This window comes from Mesoplodon densirostris, chromosome 19, assembly GCF_025265405.1.
Source record: "Mesoplodon densirostris isolate mMesDen1 chromosome 19, mMesDen1 primary haplotype, whole genome shotgun sequence".
NCBI lineage: Eukaryota > Metazoa > Chordata > Mammalia > Artiodactyla > Ziphiidae > Mesoplodon > Mesoplodon densirostris.
The window spans coordinates 46,299,678-46,318,991 of NC_082679.1; the positions used below are offsets into that span (position 1 = coordinate 46,299,678).

Consider the following 19,314-nt stretch of genomic DNA (forward strand, 5'->3'; position numbering starts at 1 on the left):
ACACACAAGAGAGAGACGCGCACAGCATCATCCCTTTGTTCAACACTGGCTTTGATTTAGAGTAGAATGCAAAAAACATATTATAAAAACAGAATGAGGACCTGTTTCTAAGTGTAGTAGGTAACCAAGAACTATACTTCCACTGCAAAAATCTTTATAGGATTCAAGTACTAAAGTTACACTAATACTGAAACATAGGTAATCAGAAGTAGCAAAGGCACTGGTAATATGAGTCATCATCAAAAGACAGCCCCAGTATTCCTGTCAGCTGCTGCTAAGACTTGCATTTTTCTAACTGAAAAGGAATACTGTGGGGCTTTTTACTTATCAATTGCTTGAAGAAAGGCTGTCTTAGGTCCCCTCATTGAACATGAGGCCTAGGTTACCAAATTAGTTTTCCTATATCATCACAAGATGTATTATACTCAGTTAATACTGTTTGACATTGAATTGCTATAATTGATGGTATGGCTACTCTCTTGGGTCTCCCACAAAGAACAAACCTACTGGAGTAAAACAGCTAATTGTGCAAAAATGGAGGATCCCATAAGGATGTGGAAGGACACTTCTGTGTCTCGGGATCTATTATCTGGTTCCAGGCACCTGTACAGATTCCTCCCTGAGAAACATTCACCAGTGTCCTGGGGCAGGTTACAAATGATTTAGAAAGTCTTTCAAAACTTTCCCCTTGGGCTTCCCTGGTGGCGCAGTGGTTGAGAGTCCGCCTGCCAATGCAGGGGACGTGGGTTCGTGCCCCGGTCCGGGAAGATCCCACATGCCGCGGAGCGGCTGGGCCCGTGAGCCACGGCCGCTGAGCCTGCACGTCCGGAGCCTGTGCTCCGCAACGGGAGAGGCCACAACAGTGAGAGGCCCGCGTACCGCAAAAAAAAAAAAACTTTCCCCTTGCTCCAGCCATGGCCTTGGCCCTGTTCACATCTCCGTCCCTGTGCCCCCTGCCCACCTAGAAGCCCAATCTCCCACCAAAGAAGTTTATTTTAATATAGTCCAACTTATCCGTTTTTTTCATGGTTAGTACCTTTGTATCCTGTTTAAACAATCCAAGGTCATAAAGATGTTCTACAGTGTTTTCCATTTGGAGCTTTACTGTTTTGCTTTTCACATTTAACACTATGTCTAGGGGTGTTTTTAAATATTTTAAGGTTTGTCATATATTGAGCACCTACTGTGTACCAAGCATCTTGCTAGGCAGTGTGCTTTGATTAGTTCCAAGAAATTGCTGTTCTTATTGTACAAATGAAGTGATAGAAGCTTAGAGGGGTAAACTGCCCCGAGGACATCACCTGCAAGAGGCAGGGCCAAGATCTGAACCCACGACTGTCTGTCTTACTTAGCCAGATCCTAGGAACAGATGAAGGTCAGCTCTGGTGGAGGAGCTCTGGGCTTCCTCCTGCCCTGAGGAAGATGGCTGAGGAGTGATCCTTCTCCCAGAGGACACTAGGACCATGCACCATCTCAGGATACTGAATGTTGGTGAATAAAAGGCCTTAGGACTGGGGCTGGTTTGCCCCAGCTCAGGGCTGCAAAGCAATCTTGGGGGTGGGCATGGGGGTCCAGGGCTTGTCCCCAAACACTGCATAATGTTTTTAGAAACCCACATTCCCTGAACCACACGCTGAGAAACAATTCCAAAGCTCCACGGTTCAGTGTGATGGTGTCAGTCATTTGAGATCATCAGGATATATCATGGCCAAGAAGTATCTATCTTTGCCTGGTCTACTAGTTTTTCTCATCCTACCTATTAAAGTGGCATGTTATGTTAATAGATCTCCTGGTCTTAAACCATTCTGGCATTCCTGGAATAAGTCCTTTCTACTTATGATTTTTTTTTTTTTTTTTGCGGTACGCGGGCCTCTCACTGTTGTGGCCTCTCCCGTTGCGGAGCACAGGCTCCGGACGCGCAGGCTCAGTGGCCATGGCTCACGGGCCCAGCCGTTCCGCGGCATGTGGGATCTTCCCGGACCGGGACACGAACCCGTGTCCCCTGAATCAGCAGGTAGACTCTCAACCACTGCACCACCAGGGAAGCCCAATATATTATTTTTAATACACTGCTGCCCTGGTGCTGGTTTCCCACATACCCTTGTATTCTAGGAGTTGAGGGAACCACTGTGGAGCAGGGGACAAAATTCCACCTAACATGTTCCAGAATCAGAACCCACAAAAGCAAACGGCCAAAACAAAACTCAAGGAAGACAGTACTTGGCCACTGTGGCCCAAGAACATACCTTTAGGCTGGTCCAGGTTGTGGTGGGATAGCTGAGGATAATTTGCTACATTCATGAATTTAACATTGTACATATCAATTATTAATGAACTTCTTGGAAAGTCCACATTGTAGTAAGTGGTCATTTTTCGAAGCCACGATTTTGAGTCTCATAATGCAAACTGGGGTGTGATAGCTAATCCCCTAGCTGATGGTGTGCCAAGCCAGCCCCGCTCCCACCCAGCATCTGCTTCTCCACACAGTTCCACTATTTCCTACCCATCGAGCAGGCACAGTGACTGCTGGTGTTATAAAAGCTTGTGTTCTCTCTGGAAAATAGCTTAAGAGCCAACTCTAGGTGGGGACAGAAGAGGAGAGAAAATGAATACAGGGCCATTGATGATTCTAGCAAGAAAAGGAAGAGTTTGGTGTGGGTTCAAGTAGAAAGTCTAATTCTGCCATGGCTTGGTTCTGTAATGTCAGCCAGTTTACCACTTCCTCTGCAGAAGTAGGGAAAAGTGGTTTGTGACACTGTTTCAATGAGTTTTCCAACCAACAAATAAATTGTTCATCAAACCAGAGATAAAATCTCAGTGAATGATGACAAGACGGTAAACTTAGGGAGTCTGGCTATGTAGAGGTACATGTGAGTTAATTTTGGTGAGTTTATTTAAGTGGCAGAATCTATCTCAATAGTGGAATAAATCACTTTCATCTTATATTTATAGAATCATGAAAGGCCTGTGGGTGGTCACTTATATTTTTCCAGTTATATTTTAATGCAGCGGCTGAAAATCTTCCACTTGGCAATGGAGCACTCTCCTATCAACTCTGATGTGTACAACAGAGGGAAGGAGAGCTACTCTGCATGACGTGAGAGCAGAGAACTCCATGATGTACCAAGACTTTCCCTCTCAGCACTGGGGCACCTGTGTGGGAACTCTTGCTTTCCACGGTTTGAGAGGTTCATTTTAGTTAATTCATATACATGTTCCTAGTGCCTAGCATGTGTCCAGGCATAGAATAAGCACTTAGTTGAGTATTGGTGAGTGGATGGATGGGTGGGTAGCTGGATGGATGAGTGAATATATGGATGGATGCATGGACGATCGAGTGGGTCCTGAATAGATGCCTAGGTAGATAAGTACATTAGGAGGGTGAGTGGATTTATGGAGGACTGATTAATAGGTGGATGACTTCACATTCCAATCCTCCTTTCCACTATAACCTGCCCCACCTGTAATGCCACAAATGGCCACGTAAAACGTGTCAGGGCCTTAACATGACATTAGCTGACTTCTTATAGAGCTACATCCCACTGTAAGAAGAATACGGAACACCAAGCAGCCTCTTCCTCATCCCCATAATCCCAATGTTCAGGGGACATCCCACGGCCTCACCCCAGGAGCACCTCCTCCTTTCCTGAGCTCTGTTGGGACCTTACCCCTCTGTACTCCTGCCCAGGCCCCTTCCTCCCTCCCCTGATCTTGTTCTGCTGGTTCACCCTTCAAGACCCAGCCCCTCTGTGTGGATGTTCCTGACCTGTTCCCGGTACTCTGATTCTCTCCATCACAGTCTCCTGGTAACTAGGTAATATCACCAAGTGGGTTGAGAGGCTGCCCAAAACAGAAGGGGAGGGGACTCAGAAGTGCCCAAGCAAGTGAGCCTGCCCTGCCACGTCCCCTGCCCCAGTCCCTGCCGGGAGGCTGAGACCAGCCATTGGTGAGCAGAGGGAAGACAGTGCCTGAATCCTGTTCCCCAGATTCCCTTCAATGACCTCAAGGCCTCACCCTAGTGGCTTCGGCAGTGGAGAAAGAGGTGAACTACTGAGGCCAGACTTGCCAGGGAAGTGGACCCATGACAAATGTCTTCAGAATTTTTTGTGACAGGAACCTTCAGTCAGATCTCAGTCCTTGGCCCCCCTTCTCCCTCTAGCCAGCGTCTCCAAAGGTGTGGGCAGGACTGGAGGCCTAAAGAAGCTGGCTCAGCACCTCCACTGTCTCGGTGCCCTTTCTTTGTCAGTGCTCCCAGGTGGCTTCAGGCTGCAAAGAGCACTTGCCTGAACCCAGACAGAGTGACCGCACAGCTGCCCACACACTACACTCAGCAAGGAGTCAGGAGTGATGGTCTGCTTCAGTTTCCCTGCCCTGCACGTTCCCCACTGTTTCCCAGCCTGCAGCCAGCCCTGACCCATCCCCCGACGCCAGCCTGGATCTCACTGCCTCGCCCATTGTGTTCACCTGGCTCCCACCTCCTCCCCACCCCTTTCAGACCCCTTCACCCACCCTGCAGGAAGAACGGCTCAAGAATAAGCGTCTTTAAGCATCTTTCAGGCAGATAGCGAGCAGGTCCAGAGAGGGCAGAGAACAAACTCACTCTACAGCGAGTGAGTGGTAGAACCAGGAACGGAGCCCCGTTCTCCTACCTCCACCTCCACTGCACCCAACTCTCTTCCCCTGCTCGGGCCCTACTGCATGGATTATCAGACACACCTGGGTTCAAATCCCAGCTCTGCCACAAAACTAGGTGGGCAAACTTCAGCTCACCAAGATTCAGTGTCCTATAAATGGGGGTGACGATGGTTCCGCACACAGAACGGGCAAGCGCCAGACCCAGCCCCACACCCAGGCCGCGGTCATGCAGGGCCTCTGACCCACCTGTGGTTCCCAGTCCCAGCCTGGAGCAGAGGTCTGGAGGCGCGAGAGCTGGCTTCTGCCTGGCACAACGGAGGCCCACGGATCCAGGCACCATCCTAGCCCCGAAGGGGACCTTGGGACCCCATCTGCAGAGTGGGGAGAGCACCAGGGTTGTCGCTGAGGCCCGCTCAAAGGACGTCCGCTTGGCGCGGTGGAGGAACTCTCCTCACGGGCAGCTGCCCTTCAATTGCCTTCAGCTGAGCCCAGCTCCACGCTCCGAGTGCGGGAGCTGCGGGCTTCCCCCACGCTCCACGGTCCACGCTCCACCCTCCACGCTCCTCGCCCCACCCTCCACGCTCCTCGCCCCACCCTCCACGCTCCTCGCTCCACCCTCCACGCTCCACGCACCCGGCTCCACCCTCCACGCTCCACTCTCCACGCTCCTCGCTCCACCCTCCACGCTCCACGCACCCGGCTCCACCCTCCACGCTCCACCCTCCTCGCCCCACCCTCCACGCCCCTCGCTCCACCCTCCACGCCCCTCGCTCCACCCTCCACGCTCCACGCACCCGGCTCCACCCTCCACGCTCCTCGCTCCTTGCTCCACCCTCCACGCTCCTCGCTCCACCCTCCACGCTCCACGCTCCACGCTCCACCCTCCACGCTGCACGCCCCACCCTCCACGCTCCACGCTACACCCTCCACGCTCCTCGCTCCACCCTCCATGCTCCACGCACCCGACTCCACCCTCCACGCTCCACCCTCCACGCTCCTCGCCCCACCCTCCACGCTCCTCGCTCCACCCTCCACGCACCCGGCTCCACGCTCCACCCTCCACGCTCCTCGCTCCACCCTCCACGCTCCACGCACCCGGCTCCACCCTCCACGCTCCACCCTCCACGCTCCTCGCTCCACCCTCCACGCTCCACGCACCCGGCTCCACCCTCCACGCTCCACCCTCCACGCTCCTCGCTCCACCCTCCACGCTCCACGCACCCGGCTCCACCCTCCACGCTCCACCCTCCACGCTCCTCGCTCCACCCTCCACGCTCCACGCACCCGGCTCCACCCTCCACGCTCCACTCTCCACGCTCCTCGCTCCACCCTCCACGCTCCACGCACCCGGCTCCACCCTCCACGCTCCACCCTCCTCGCCCCACCCTCCACGCCCCTCGCTCCACCCTCCACGCCCCTCGCTCCACCCTCCACGCTCCACGCACCCGGCTCCACCCTCCACGCTCCTCGCTCCTTGCTCCACCCTCCACGCTCCACGCTCCACCCTCCACGCTCCACCCTCCACGCTCCTCGCCCCACCCTCCACGCTCCTCGCTCCACCCTCCACGCTCCACGCACCCGGCTCCACCCTCCACGCTCCTCGCTCCTTGCTCCACGCTCCTCGCTCCACCCTCCACGCTCCACCCTCCACGCTGCACGCCCCACCCTCCACGCTCCACGCTCCACCCTCCACGCTCCTCGCTCCACCCTCCATGCTCCACGCACCCGGCTCCACCCTCCACGCTCCACCCTCCACGCTCCTCGCCCCACCCTCCACGCTCCTCGCTCCACCCTCCACGCACCCGGCTCCACGCTCCACCCTCCACGCTCCTCGCTCCACCCTCCACGCTCCACGCACCCGGCTCCACCCTCCACGCTCCACCCTCCACGCTCCTCGCTCCACCCTCCACGCTCCACCCTCCACGCTCCTCGCTCCACCCTCCACGCTCCACCCTCCACGCTCCTCGCCCCACCCTCCACGCTCCTCGCTCCACGCTCCACCCTCCACGCTGCACGCTCCACCCTCCACGCTCCACGCTCCACCCTCCACGCTCCTCGCTCCACCCTCCACGCTCCACGCACCCGGCTCCACGCTCCACCCTCCACGCTCCTCGCTCCACCCTCCACGCTCCACGCACCCGGCTCCACCCTCCACGCTCCACGCACCCGGCTCCACCCTCCACGCTCCACCCTCCACGCTTCTCGCTCCACCCTCCACGCTCCACGCACCCGGCTCCACCCTCCAAGCTCCTCGCCCCACCCTCCACCCTCCTCGTTCCACCCTCCACGCTCCACGCACCCGGCTCCACCCTCCACGCTGCACGCTCCTTGCTCCACCCTCCACGCTCCTCGCTCCACCCTCCACGCTCCACGCTCCACCCTCCACGCTCCTCGCTCCACCCGCCATGCTCCACGCTCCTCGCCCCACCCGCCATGCTCCACGCTCCTCGCCCCACCCTCCACGCACCCTGCTCCACCCTCCACGCTGCACGCTCCACCCTCCACGCTCCTCGCTCCACCCACCACGCTCCACGCTCCTCGCTCCACCCTCCACGCTCCTCGCTCCACCCTCCACGCTCCACGCACCCGGCTCCACCCTCCACGCTCCTCGCTCCACCCTCCACGCTCCTCGCTCCACGCTCCCTGCTCCACCCTCCACGCTCCTCGCTCCACCTTCCACGCTCCACGCACCCGGCTCCACCCTCCACGCTCCTCGCTCCACCCTCCACGTTCCAAGCACCCGGCTCCACCCTCCACGCTCCACCCTCCACGCTCCTCGCCCCACCCTCCACGCTCCTCGCCCCACCCTCCACACACCCTGCTCCACCCTCCACGCTGCACGCTCCTCGCTCCACCCACCACGCTCCACGCTCCTCGCCCCACCCTCCACGCTCCTCGCTCCACCCTCCACGCTCCCTGCTCCACCCTCCACGCTGCTCGCTCCATCTTCCACGCTCCACCCTCCACACTTCACCGTCCACGCTCACGTGGACCCTCACAGCAGCCTAGTCGCTGGTGTCCCCCCACCCTGCGTCCAGTTCTGCAGCCCGAGGGCGCTCTTAAAACCCTGTGACCGCGGCCCTTCATGTCTCCTCTCTACGCTTAAGATAAAAGACAGTCTCTTGATTTGACCTTCATGGCGGGCCCCTGCCAGCCCTTCAAAACTCAGCAATGTTCCTTCAGCTGATGATATACCTTCACCCTGAATAAGACGTAGGTCATGGGCTACTTTGTCTACATGTTAAGGTGGCCCAGAAAAAGCAAAGCATCGTTTTAGGGAGAGAAAAGTTTTACTTTATCAAGATCCCCAAAACATGAGCGCCAGTGCACAGTGCCTGGTAGCCACAGAGTAGCATCTTGGCTAACAGCATGGGGCTTTGGCTGCCCACTGACCCGGGTCCCTCTTTGTGGGCTGAGTGACATTGGACAAATAACCTGTCTGAAGCCCAGTTTCTCCACCTGTTAATTGGAGATCCCATCATGGCCCATCATAAGAATTAAGTGAGATAATACAGTGCATGAAAAGTACCAAGCATGGTGCATGACACACAGTAGGTGTCCAGGAGATGATAGCTACTCGTGCTGTATGTGGAGGGAGGGCCGCATCTCAGGGATGACCTGGTATCTCGAGGTACGATTTCCTCTTGACCATCAGCACCTTTGTAGAAGCTGCTTGGGAAGAAAGTCTAGGATAGGGGCAAAGCTTGCCTTACCCTCCGTCCTTTCCACAGCTGGTGCAGGGGGAGAGCGAGGCGGAGCGGTGGGAAGGGGGGCTAGCATCATGTTGTTTCTCTGCAGTCATTTTTATCCTGTTGATGGAATGGACCCTGAATTAGGAAACTGGAAGTTTCCCTCATAATTTAAAGCAGCACCTACCTCCGCCGGTCGCAGGGACTGGAAGATTAACTTCCCCCAGCCATGCAGGCGGACGCCTGCACCAACAGGCTCCATCTTCAGGCATGGGTGTTGCCATCTCCACACCTGGCTGGTGATGAGCCTGGCACTGCCACGAGGGCGAGGTTCTCATTTGCTGCTGAAGCAGGGTGAGGGAGAGGCGTCTTCAGGGTGACCCCATGGGACTGGCACCTCCGCAGCAGTTTCTGCGTGCTGAGCAGGGCAGGCATGCACACACACATCCAACCCTAGGTTCTCAATCTGGGCACCTCCAGCCTTGCCATGGCCAGCTTTCTGGTAGCACATCTGCCTTGGATCATGGGGTGACCAGTACATCCCAAACCATCGCAGCAGCTGGAACAGACTGAACAGGACAGTCGAGAGCAGTGTGGACCCCATACACTCCTACCGTCCACAAGGAGGGCTGCTGTCTGTGACATTCCCAAGCCCTGCCATTGGCTTCAAAGGTGAGAGGAAGAGGGTGACATTGGTTGGATGGCCAGCTGGCTTGTACTTTATCAGCGAGACTACGGTAGCAGAATGACCACTGGCTCAGCTCTAGTCCAAGCCAAAGCCTGGTCATTGGCTCAGGAGTGAAAGCACGGTGGACTAGATGAGTGGTGGCCAAAAGCTTGTCTCGTGACCAGGGTAATCACTGTGTGAAGTACTCTGTTGAAAAGAATGCTGAGGCTGCCTCCTGGGCCAAACAGGAAGAGAATGATTATCAGTTAGCCATATACTGGCTATATATGATTGTGGTGGGTTACTTAATATCTTTGAGCCTCAGTATTCTCACCTATAAAACGGGGAGAACATAGCTTCAGGGATGAAATGAGCTCTCAGCACAGAACCTACACATAGTGGGGGCTCTCAAAACAGTGGTCTGTGTTTGGCCCTCAAAGAATCCCAGAAATCTGCTTACCCTGGCATTTTCATATTAGAGGGTCAGGAAGCACGCATGCTCAGCCAAAGCCCAAGGGCAGCTCCCTCTCCCCAGTGAAGGCGCCTGCAGGGGAGCAGCTTACAATGAACTTCAGCAAGCAAAGGCTTGGCTCTCAGGCTAGGATGACATTCTGGCCCAGGCAGTAGGGCCTCAGGGCCAGCCCCTCCTAATGAAGGTCAGTAGGCTGCAAGAGACACCAGCATGGGCCAGAACTGCTGGCAGGGCATGTTCATATCTCAGGCAAAGGCCCCAAGTTCATGCTTCACCTACCTGTCCCTGCCATGGGCTGAGTGTGGGAGAGGCTTTTGGAGATGGTGCCGGGAAGGGATGGGAAGGTACAGGAGGCCACAGTTGAGTTTCTACCTTCTGATTTGCATAAGTCCATGCCCTCACCTGGGAACAAAGCCCTCCCACAACTACCCAGGGAGGTAACCATCCACACTCTGCTTGATTACCACTCAAGACAGAGACCTCATTCCCCGGAGGCAGCTCAGGGCCTCCCTGCCACTTCCCCATCTGGTCTCAAGGCTGCAGCCACTCACTCAGTACATGGCTTGGGCACCTTTGGTGAGCCCGGGCCCAGTGCTGAGCTTGAGGACACAGAGAGCGATCAAACACAAGCTCTGGAAACCATGCATAATCATATGCGACAAATGCAGGACAGACACTGGGACACAGGCTCTGGGAGGACAGACAGGGGGACCGCTTTCAGAACAGGGCCCAGGAAAGCTTGCCCCTGACCCTGTGGCTCACTGAGTATCTGAAGCTGGCTCCCTATGGCTGTCCAGAGATGGGACCTGCACCCTCAGGAAGGGCTCATGCCTGGGGCAGGGGACAATGGAGAAGGAGCTTGGGACTTTGAAGCTTGGGCCTGAGTTCTCACTCGGCTCAACCACAGAGTAACTGAGTGACCATGGGCTGGAGCCGAGCATCAGTCCACGCATCTATAAAAGGGGAAAACCACATCCCTGCCCAGCTGAGTGGGAGGGAACTAAGGGGCGGTCACGGACGCTCACTAATGTGGTGCTGGCTCTCCCTGAGCGAGGCAGCAAGTGCCCATGGATGGTCCGGGCTGATTCTAACCCTTCCCTGGGACCCCAGCCCCCAGGGCTCCATCATCTTATCATATGGGAGGACAAAGCCATCATGGGCCCCAGAAGCTTCCTTTAGTAGGGTTCTCAGGGACCCACCATACCACACCGCTTCCTAAAAGCCCCTTCCCACCTCTCTGCACCTTTATCCTTGTCCTTCCCCTGCCTGGAATACCTCCTAGCTTCACCTCCTCTGGGAGGCCTTCCCTGATCTGATCCAACCCACTGTCATGTCTGGGTCAGTTACTGCTCATAACCCCAGGCCTGCCTGATTTCCCTGGAGTCCCCTTGGTAGGTTTCGCCCCTGAGGCAGGAAGCCAGTGTTGGAGGCCAGCACATCTGGTCCTCATACTCTGACCTCTGTGTATCCCCCATCCCTTCCCAAGACTTTGGTAAAGTCATGCTGACCTTCCAACCTCATGTCTTGGTGGAATAGAGTCCTTGTCTAGCACTGAGTCAGGTTCAGTGGGTTCAAGCCTCAGCTCTGCCGCTAATTTGCTGTGTGACCTTGAGCAAGTCCACTGCCCTCTCTGAGCTTCCTTTTTCCTTTCTGTGAGTTGGTTGAGCTCCTAGGCCAGACGCTTCAGAGGAGAGGCGAGGAGGTCAGCCCTCACTAGCAGAGGCTCCTGCAGGCAGGGGGGTGAGGCGCTGCTCCCCTCCTCCCTGGAAGGAGCAGTCAGGATAGAGACCTGAATATCCTCCATTTATTTAGGGATGAATAACTCACAGGGCAGCAGGGAGGGAGGAGGAAAGTGTGGGGCAGGGTCCGTGCCCCGGCTCAGCGTCCTCTCTCTCTCTGTCCACAGTAGCTCGATACAACCACACCAGCTACTTCTACCCAACGTTCTCAGAGAGCTCAGAGCACCGCCATCTGCTCGTGTCTCCTGTGCTGGTGGCAAGCGCAGTCATAGGCGTGGTCATCACCCTCTCCTGCATCACCATCATCGTAGGTAGCATCCGCAGGGACAGGCAAGCCCGGCTCCAGCGGCACCGCCACCGCCATCGCCGCCGCCGCCACCACCACCATCGCCGCCGCCGCCGCCGCCACCGAGAGTACGAGCACGGCTACGGTGAGCCGCCGCCCACCCCGGGCCCTGGGACCCCTGTAGCCCAGGAGGCATCAGGGAGGTGGCAACTCTGCCATGGGTGGCGCAGGGTGGTCAGAGGAGGCACCCTCAAGGCCATAAGTAATCAGGAAGAGCTCAGAGGCACTCACCATGTCTCAGCGGCATAAGAAGCCCAGTCGTCTGCCAAGGGTGAGGCTGAAGGTCAAAGGGAGGGTGTGGTGCTCCCTCCCCAGCCCTGGCCACTGTGAGACCAGGCCTGCCTGTTCCTACCCTTGTCTCACCAGCCTGACCCCCGGAGAGTGCAGGGCTCCTGCTCAGAGCAGGCCCACCCCCAACAAGGAGCCCAGGTACCACCCTCGACCTCCCCCCACCCCAGGATGTGGCCAGTCAGGCCCAGGACGGCCAGCACGCCCACCTCACACAACTGGACCCGCGCCCTCCACTCCTGCCCCTCCCCAGGCACCTCTTCCATGCTGCTTCCTGCCTCTGCACCTTTGCATATGCTCTTCCCCATGCCCAGAATGCCATTCCCCATACTTCCCCACCTGACAAAAGCCTACTTGTCCTTCCAGACCTGGCTCAAATACCACCTCCTTTTGCAAGTTTCTCTGGCCCCTCCTCACCCACCCACCCCCAGGCAGGGTTGACCCCCATTTCCTGTACTTCCTTAGCATGGTGCCCACACTCCCATCAGTACCCCGACACAGGATGGCTGTGTTGCAGCGGTGAAAGCAGGAGCTGCATGTAGCGCTCCGAGAGTTGAGCTCACAGCCCAGAACAGGACCTGGCCCAGAAGTACTCCGCGGGCAAGGGAAGGAACCACTTCATTTCATCCTCACAGCAAGAGCTGTGTGAGCCCATTTTAAAGACTGGGAAGCTGGAGGGACTTGTTGAATGGCCTGAGTGCCCCCGAGCCTGCGCCTCATACTTAGAGCCTAGGAGAGATGCCCACAGGGGGTCCCTAGATTAAGGTTGAGAGGTCAACCTTGGCCTTGAGGAGAGAGATGGAGCTAGGGGCAGGCTAGTCCACCCGGAGTCTGTGGTGGAGCCACAGGGCCTGTGCCACATGAGCAGGGCCCTGTCCCTGACGTCAGAGCAGGTGGGGTGACAGCAGGCCACAGCCAGGCCAAGTCTGGGGTCGAGCCTTTGCTTGCCCACCCCGGCTCCGCTGACTCACAGCAGCCCTGGTACCGTGGAGGCCCCTCTGTGGGGCTCCCGCCTCTCTGCCCACTTCTATTCTCAGCTCTGTCTTTGGCACCTCCTTGGGGCCTCAGCAGAGAGCCTGGAGGTGCTGATGCCCCTACACCACCTTCTAGCCTTCAGGGGGTGCACAGGGGCTGCAAGGAGCCTTGGAAAGAAGCCAGGGAAGAGGGGACATGAAAGCAGCAGAGCACCAACACACACCACCCTACTGGCCCTGGGGACCCTCTGTCCTTCAGGTGCCCTCCCCCTGGCTCTAGTGACTCAGCCCCTCCCGGGCTCCCTCCCACTGCTCTGGCTGCTCCTTCTCAGACTTTCTGGTGGATTCCTATTCTCTGAGGAGAGGAATATTAAGGTCCCTCAGAGCCCAACCCTGGGCCCTGGGCCCTCTCTCTGTACCCACCCCATCTGTAACCATGTCCATCTCATCCACCTGCCAGCTCCAGGCACCACCCACCACCCTCACCCAGATGTCCCCGAGACACCACCCCCTGAAGTCTCAGAGGCACCTCAGACCCAGGGGGTCCAAAACAGCCTTAATCTTCCGCTTCTTACTGCACAACCTCAGGAAAGTTGCTTAACCTCTGTGAGTCATCTGTACAATGGGTACACAGGGACCCACCCAAAAAAGTTATTGTCAGGACTAAATTAGCACAGTACCTGGCTTATGAGCAAGTGCTCAGTAAATGTTAACTATTTTCATGATCTCTCCCTACCACCCCGAGAATACCTCCTCCAGGGCCACTTCACTAATGCTGCAACCTCCACACCTGCCAGCCACCGGCCTGGCACCTCCAAGGCATTCTCCACAAGACAGCCAACTTGACTGAATTGTGACTCTACTCAACACTAAGTGGCTCCCCATTGCCCTCAGGACAAAGTTGGTCCTCCTCTGTCTGCCCACGGGGCCCTTCTGTAGGCTGGTCAGGTGCAGAGAGAGGAGCCAATGAATGTTTGAGAATGAATGAAGGAGTGAGTGAATGAGAGAGACGGAAAGACTGAGAAAGGAAGGGAGGGAGGGAGGGAGGGAGGGAGGAAGAAAGGGGGAGAGAGAGAGAAAGAGGGAGGAAGGGAGGGGAGAGGGGGGAGGGGGGAAGGAAGGAATGGGGAGAGAGAGAAAGAGAGAGGGAGGGAGGGAGAGGAGGGAGGGGAAACGGGAGAGGGGGGAGGGAGGGAAGGAAGAAAGGAAGGAAGGAAGGAAGGGAAATTCTCCTTCCATAAGATGGAAATACCTTGAGCTTTAGGAGACAGATCTGGTCCCCTTTCACTTGCCTGGGCTTTAGAGCAAGTGGCTTTATGTCCGATTCGTCATCTGAGGGAAGGGGGTAGCCACTGTCCCCCCTCTCACAAATTGTTGAGGGTGAATGAGATTGTGAGGCTAGAGCACAGAGGTGCTCATGGATGCAAATTCCTCCTCCCCCATCTCCCGGGCCTGTCAAAGTTGTTAACCTCGGATTTGGGCTGAATAATGAACCGAAGTATATCTTAACTTGGGTAAATAAGGGAAGAGAGAGATTTGGGTCTCCATGGACCATTTGGGTCTGTGCTGATGTTGAAGACAGGAAGGAAAGATAAGAAAGGAATTTGGGGAGTTCAAATAGGGTGTGTGTGGGGGGAGGGGGTTCTTTCCAGCTGTTCCTCAGGACCTCCACCCAGCTGGATGTCTGGGACTGACCTGGATCATCTCAGGATTGGGGTGTGGGCTGGGTGAGTGCCTCAAAAGGGAAGGCTCAGTCTCCCTGAGACGCTCAGCCCCTGGGGGGCCCAAGAAAAGCAGCCCAGGGAGAGAGGTGAACAGCAGCGTGGTTTGGCCCGGTCAGCTCTCAGACCTGCCCACCAGGAAACAGCCTTAGCCTTCCCGAGGTCTGGACAGCCATAGCCCCCACCACCACCACTGGCACTGCAAGTGGGGCCCTCCTCGCAGCAACGCTGGCAGGGACGGGATCCCGGCACCAGAGCCCAGTGGCCTCGGTTCCACTTCTGTCCTCACACACTTATTTCGTGTTTTCCTCTCTCCTGAGTTTCTTCCCCAATTTCTTCCCAAAATTCTCATCCTTCAGCTGGTGCCCTAAAAGGAAACAAATCTCCTTTCAGCTCCTTCTTACAGCATATGTTATTGGGTTCCTTTTTCCTAGTAGAAAAGTAATATGTGTTCACTGTGGAAAACCTTTAAAATACAGAAAATATAAAGAAGAAAATAAGGGTTCTGATCCTGTCCTCCAGACAGAGCCGCTGTTAATATGTCTGGAATATTTTCTTCCGAGAGCTTTCTCGATGTCCATAGATAACCCTGGGACTGCACCTGCAGATAGTGTTTCATATCCAGATTTTTTCCATTCATTGTTGTATCCAGGTGAGAAAAAGAGATTTGGGGAGTAGAAAAAGCAATCTTTGGGGTCTACAGACGATGCATAAATTCCAGCTCCACATTCTACCAGCAGTGCGACCCTGAGCCTCTGGCTGCAGAATGGAAAGGGCAGCTGCTGACCTCAAAGAAAGGTCATGAGCCCCACCCCGGCCAGACAAGCCCCGCCCCTGATGTTATGCCCTGCCCTCTGAGGGGAGGGGCCACCTGGGAGCCCCTTGGAGGTGGGGAGACCTCATGTCTCAACCAGTTATCTTTGCAGTTCCCACTGTCCGCCCCCCCGGACCCCCCCCTCTACCAGACCTGTCAGAAACTGGGAGGCAGAGGAGCCGGGACATCCAGCCACCCTCGGCCCAACCAATAACTTGCTGTGTGGCCTCCAGCAAGACACTGAGCCTCTCTGAACCCCAGCTGTAGAATGAGAAGATTGTACTCCATCGGCATTTCCTAAGCAGTGTTACTAGGTCTCAGAAAATAAGATTCCGTGGCCAAATGCTACACAAGCACAGTTAAATGTGTTTCTCAGCTGTGGGACATTTCAGAGCCTTTGATGTACTATGTGATAAAAACAAAAACAAGAACAAACAAAAACAAACAGAAGAGAGTGTAGTATATGAAGTCACCAGGAGTCATCAGAGAAACCCCTTTTCTCCCTGGGATACCTAAAGGGAGGGAGGCCTGACCCCAGAGACCTCTGCTGTCCTCATTCCCTGACACTTCTTCCCCATTTTTTGTGCCCCAGCCCTTCTCCACAGCTCAAAGCTTCCTGTTCACACTACAGTCTTCTTTCACAACTCCCCCTCTTGGCTCAAGCTGTTCTGTTCCCTCTGCCAGGCCTGCCCCTCTTCCCCTGGCTGATTTCTAGACAAGATTCAGCTCTGGGAGCCCTTCCCCCCAGGAAGCCTTCCCTGACCTCCAAGCTGGGTCAGGCCTGTCTCTGCTCCCACAGCCCCAGTACAACATCTATCAAAGCTTGTGTCATGCTGCCCACTACCAGGCTGTCCGCAGGACAGGCTGCTCACTACCCTGGGAGCCCCACCAGGGCAGGGCCAGCTCTGCTTCCTCTCTGTGACCCCCATGCCCAGCAGGGCACTGGCGCTCATATTCTGGGGCTGTTGCTGACGGAATGAAGGCAGCCCTGGTTGGTAAGGGGCAGGATGGTGAGTTGGAGAGAACAGAATCTCAGTGGCCTCAGGCAGACCTGTGAGGACCCTCCCTGGCACCAGGCTGAGGCCCAGGCTGAATGTCCATTCCCTGCAGTGTCCGACAGGCACTCGTATAGCCGCTCGAGCCACAGGACACACTACACCTGCAGCCCTGCCGAGGACTGGCCTCCACCCTTGGACCTCAGCTCTGATGGGGATGTGGATGCCACGGTGCTCCGAGAGCTGTACCCAGATTCTCCACCAGGGTAAGGAGGCCTGAGAGGGCAGGGCTCTGGGCAAGAATCCCCAGCCCCCATGGGAAACAGCAACACCCCAGATGGAATAAATGCAGAAAACATCTGCTCAGTGGGCGTGGCCATCTCCTCACCCTCCTGACCAAGCTGGTCCCTGTAAGGTGGGGCATGACTCAGCAGATGTCCCTGAGAGACACTCGAAAAGGAAAAAGGAAGAAACGTTCAGCTCCTTCAGGCTGGGTGAAGAGGTGAGGTGGAAGGTCCAGGCCCCAGCCCCTTAGTTTACACCCCCAAAGCCCAAATCACATCCACTGGGATAGGCATCATTGCGTCCAGACTGCACTTGTGGCCAGCAGGTGGCCCTGTCCCATGGGGGGGGATTCTTCCCTAGGGAGCCTTTGGGTCCTATCCTGTCCTGCCAGCGACCCTCAGGCACATCGCCACCAGTTTGTACATGAAAAGAGGAGTCTGGGCCTCTATCACTTCCCTACCTGGAGACCACGTGGGCCCCACAAACAGCCCCATCTTCCCCATCACCCTTTACCCTCTGCCCCCAGGGGCACTGGGAGGTGTGAACTTCGCCTGCAGGTGGGTGCTTTTTCACCCTGCAGCCATGGGCCCCAGGGACACCTTCCTAACCCTGGAAGGGCCACTTTGGGGTGAGTTGAGACCCAGAAGTGTCTGGCAGCCTGAGGCTGCTCCCCCCAGCACCACCCACGCTCGGTGGCCAGCCTGCAGACGCTCCAGCAGCAGCGGCTGCGGTTCTGAGCGACCTGAGACCCAGAATTCGGTGGCTCACTCACTCACGTTCACAAGGAACACTGGGGCTGAGTCAGGGCCAGAATCCAGGTCTCGGTGGTTCTGGGGTGCCCCTCCCCAGGGAGTAGAGGGGTTTCATCGGATTCAGCATGACAAAGGCCTGACCTGGTCCACGCCGGGGCAGCTTGTCGCTGCGGCTAGGCCCCCGGCCCTCGGGGGCGACCCCGCCACCCACCACCGAGGCCAGCTTGCACAGGGCCCTGAGGGAGCCTCTTCTCTTGCAGTTACGAGGAGTGTGTGGGGCCGGGGGCCACTCAGCTGTACGTCCCCACGGACGCCCCGCCCCCCTACTCGCTGACCGACTCCTGCCCCGCGCTGGACCGCACCCTGGATGCGGGCAGTGGCCGCAGCCCCGGCCAACACCAGCAGGCACAGAGACCACAGGGCGAGAGTGGCCTCCGCACCATTTCCGTGGACACCCTGCCGCCTTATGAGGCCGTGTGTGGGGCCAGTCCCCCCGCGTCGGGCCTGCTGCCACTGCCGGGACCAGAACCAGGGCCGAGGCGCTCCCAGGACACGCCCACCCCAACCCGGGCCCCAGCCTCAGGCCCAGAGAGGATTATGTGACGGACCCAGCGGCTGGGTCCTGCCAGCTCGTCAGGGCTGAGCCACACCTTTCAGGAACGCAGGGGTGCACACATGCACACACGCACACAGACACGCACACAGATGTGAACACATGGCACCCCCACATGCACACATGTACACACAACTTGGACCCCCACACACACTGATGCACCCATGTGCGCACACACATCCAGACACGCCCCACACGTGTGCAGACGTGCACACACATAGGCCCCACACACACACACAATCCCATCTGCGAAGGTTTCATTATAAAGGAAGCTCTCCCCACCTCCCAGTCTCCTCCCCAGCCTGCCAGTAATGCCTCTGTAGCCAATGCAGGGAGAAGAGAGGTGGAGAAGGGACCAGGGCTCATCCCGCCCTCTCCACGGGCCTGTCTGCCCTGCCCGCACCAGGCAGGCTGTGCCCAAACGCTGATTCTGCCTCCAAAAACTGCTCAACCGTCCCAGGTCAGCTGCCTGCCCCGACCCCACCCCAGAGCAGCTGGTCCTCCCGGCTGGCAGGACAGGCCTCAGTGAGGCTCAGCTCTGCACTGTCCCCATATCCCAACCCCAGGGCAGAAGAGCCACAACGTCAACACCCTGCCACTTATAGGGTAAGGGACCCGGGTCTGGGGGCTCAGGCACAACCCGGAGACCCTCGCAGCCCGCCTTGCCCATCCCTCGACCAATGCCCTCAGTCTGGTGGTGCTAGCGGAATCATCTCCGAAGCCCCCACCCCAAGCCACAGGTGATGGGCAGGGCCCTTGGTGGGCATGCGGTGGTGGTAGTGGGTCACAGCTGTGCCCACGTCAGTCCAACCACTGCCCAGGACTGAGGGTCTTCAAAGAAGATGGAGGGCTGCCGGGTACGGCTCTGAGGAGAGGAGCAGCCCCTCGCTAAGTACATGCCCAGCTGACCATTATGGCCTAAGCTTGAGTGGGCTGGAGTCAGACCCCAGAAGCAGTGCTGTGCTCCTGGGCGGTGGCGCATAGTGGGGAATTGTGAGCCAACGCATTCTGGTCCTGCCCTCCATGGTGTTTGAGGAGACGAAATGAACGGGATGTGGGCCCCACTATGCCACTGCAAAAGCACCAGTGGCTACATCTCGGCCTTGCTGCCGGGGGTACCACGGAAGGGGATATGTGGGCCTGGTTGTAGAGACTCAGATCTTGGCCCCTGAATCCCAGCAATTTCCATCAGAGACCATGCAGGTAACAGAGCTAATTCCTGAAGACCCAGCCTGCCAGAGGGCAGCAGCCCAGCATGTGTGAAGAGCGTCCCTGCCGGCATCACCAGAGGCAGAGAGTTCTCAAATCCACCCTGCCTCCCTCC

The 19,314-nt window shown here is 57.1% G+C and overlaps 1 protein-coding gene across 1 annotated transcript in view; it reads left to right on the forward strand.

Moving 5' to 3' along the window:
• The window catches only part of BEAN1 (brain expressed associated with NEDD4 1), a 38,956-nt gene extending 20,976 nt beyond the window's left edge, over window positions 1–17,980 (forward strand). Inside the window, exons 3-5 of the mRNA XM_060083164.1 lie at window positions 11,370–11,633; window positions 16,456–16,606; window positions 17,638–17,980. Coding sequence (XP_059939147.1) covers window positions 11,370–11,633; window positions 16,456–16,606; window positions 17,638–17,980 — 758 coding nt within the window. The remainder of the gene's footprint in view (window positions 1–11,369; window positions 11,634–16,455; window positions 16,607–17,637) is intronic.
• The last annotated feature ends 1,334 nt before the right edge of the window (window positions 17,981–19,314 follow it).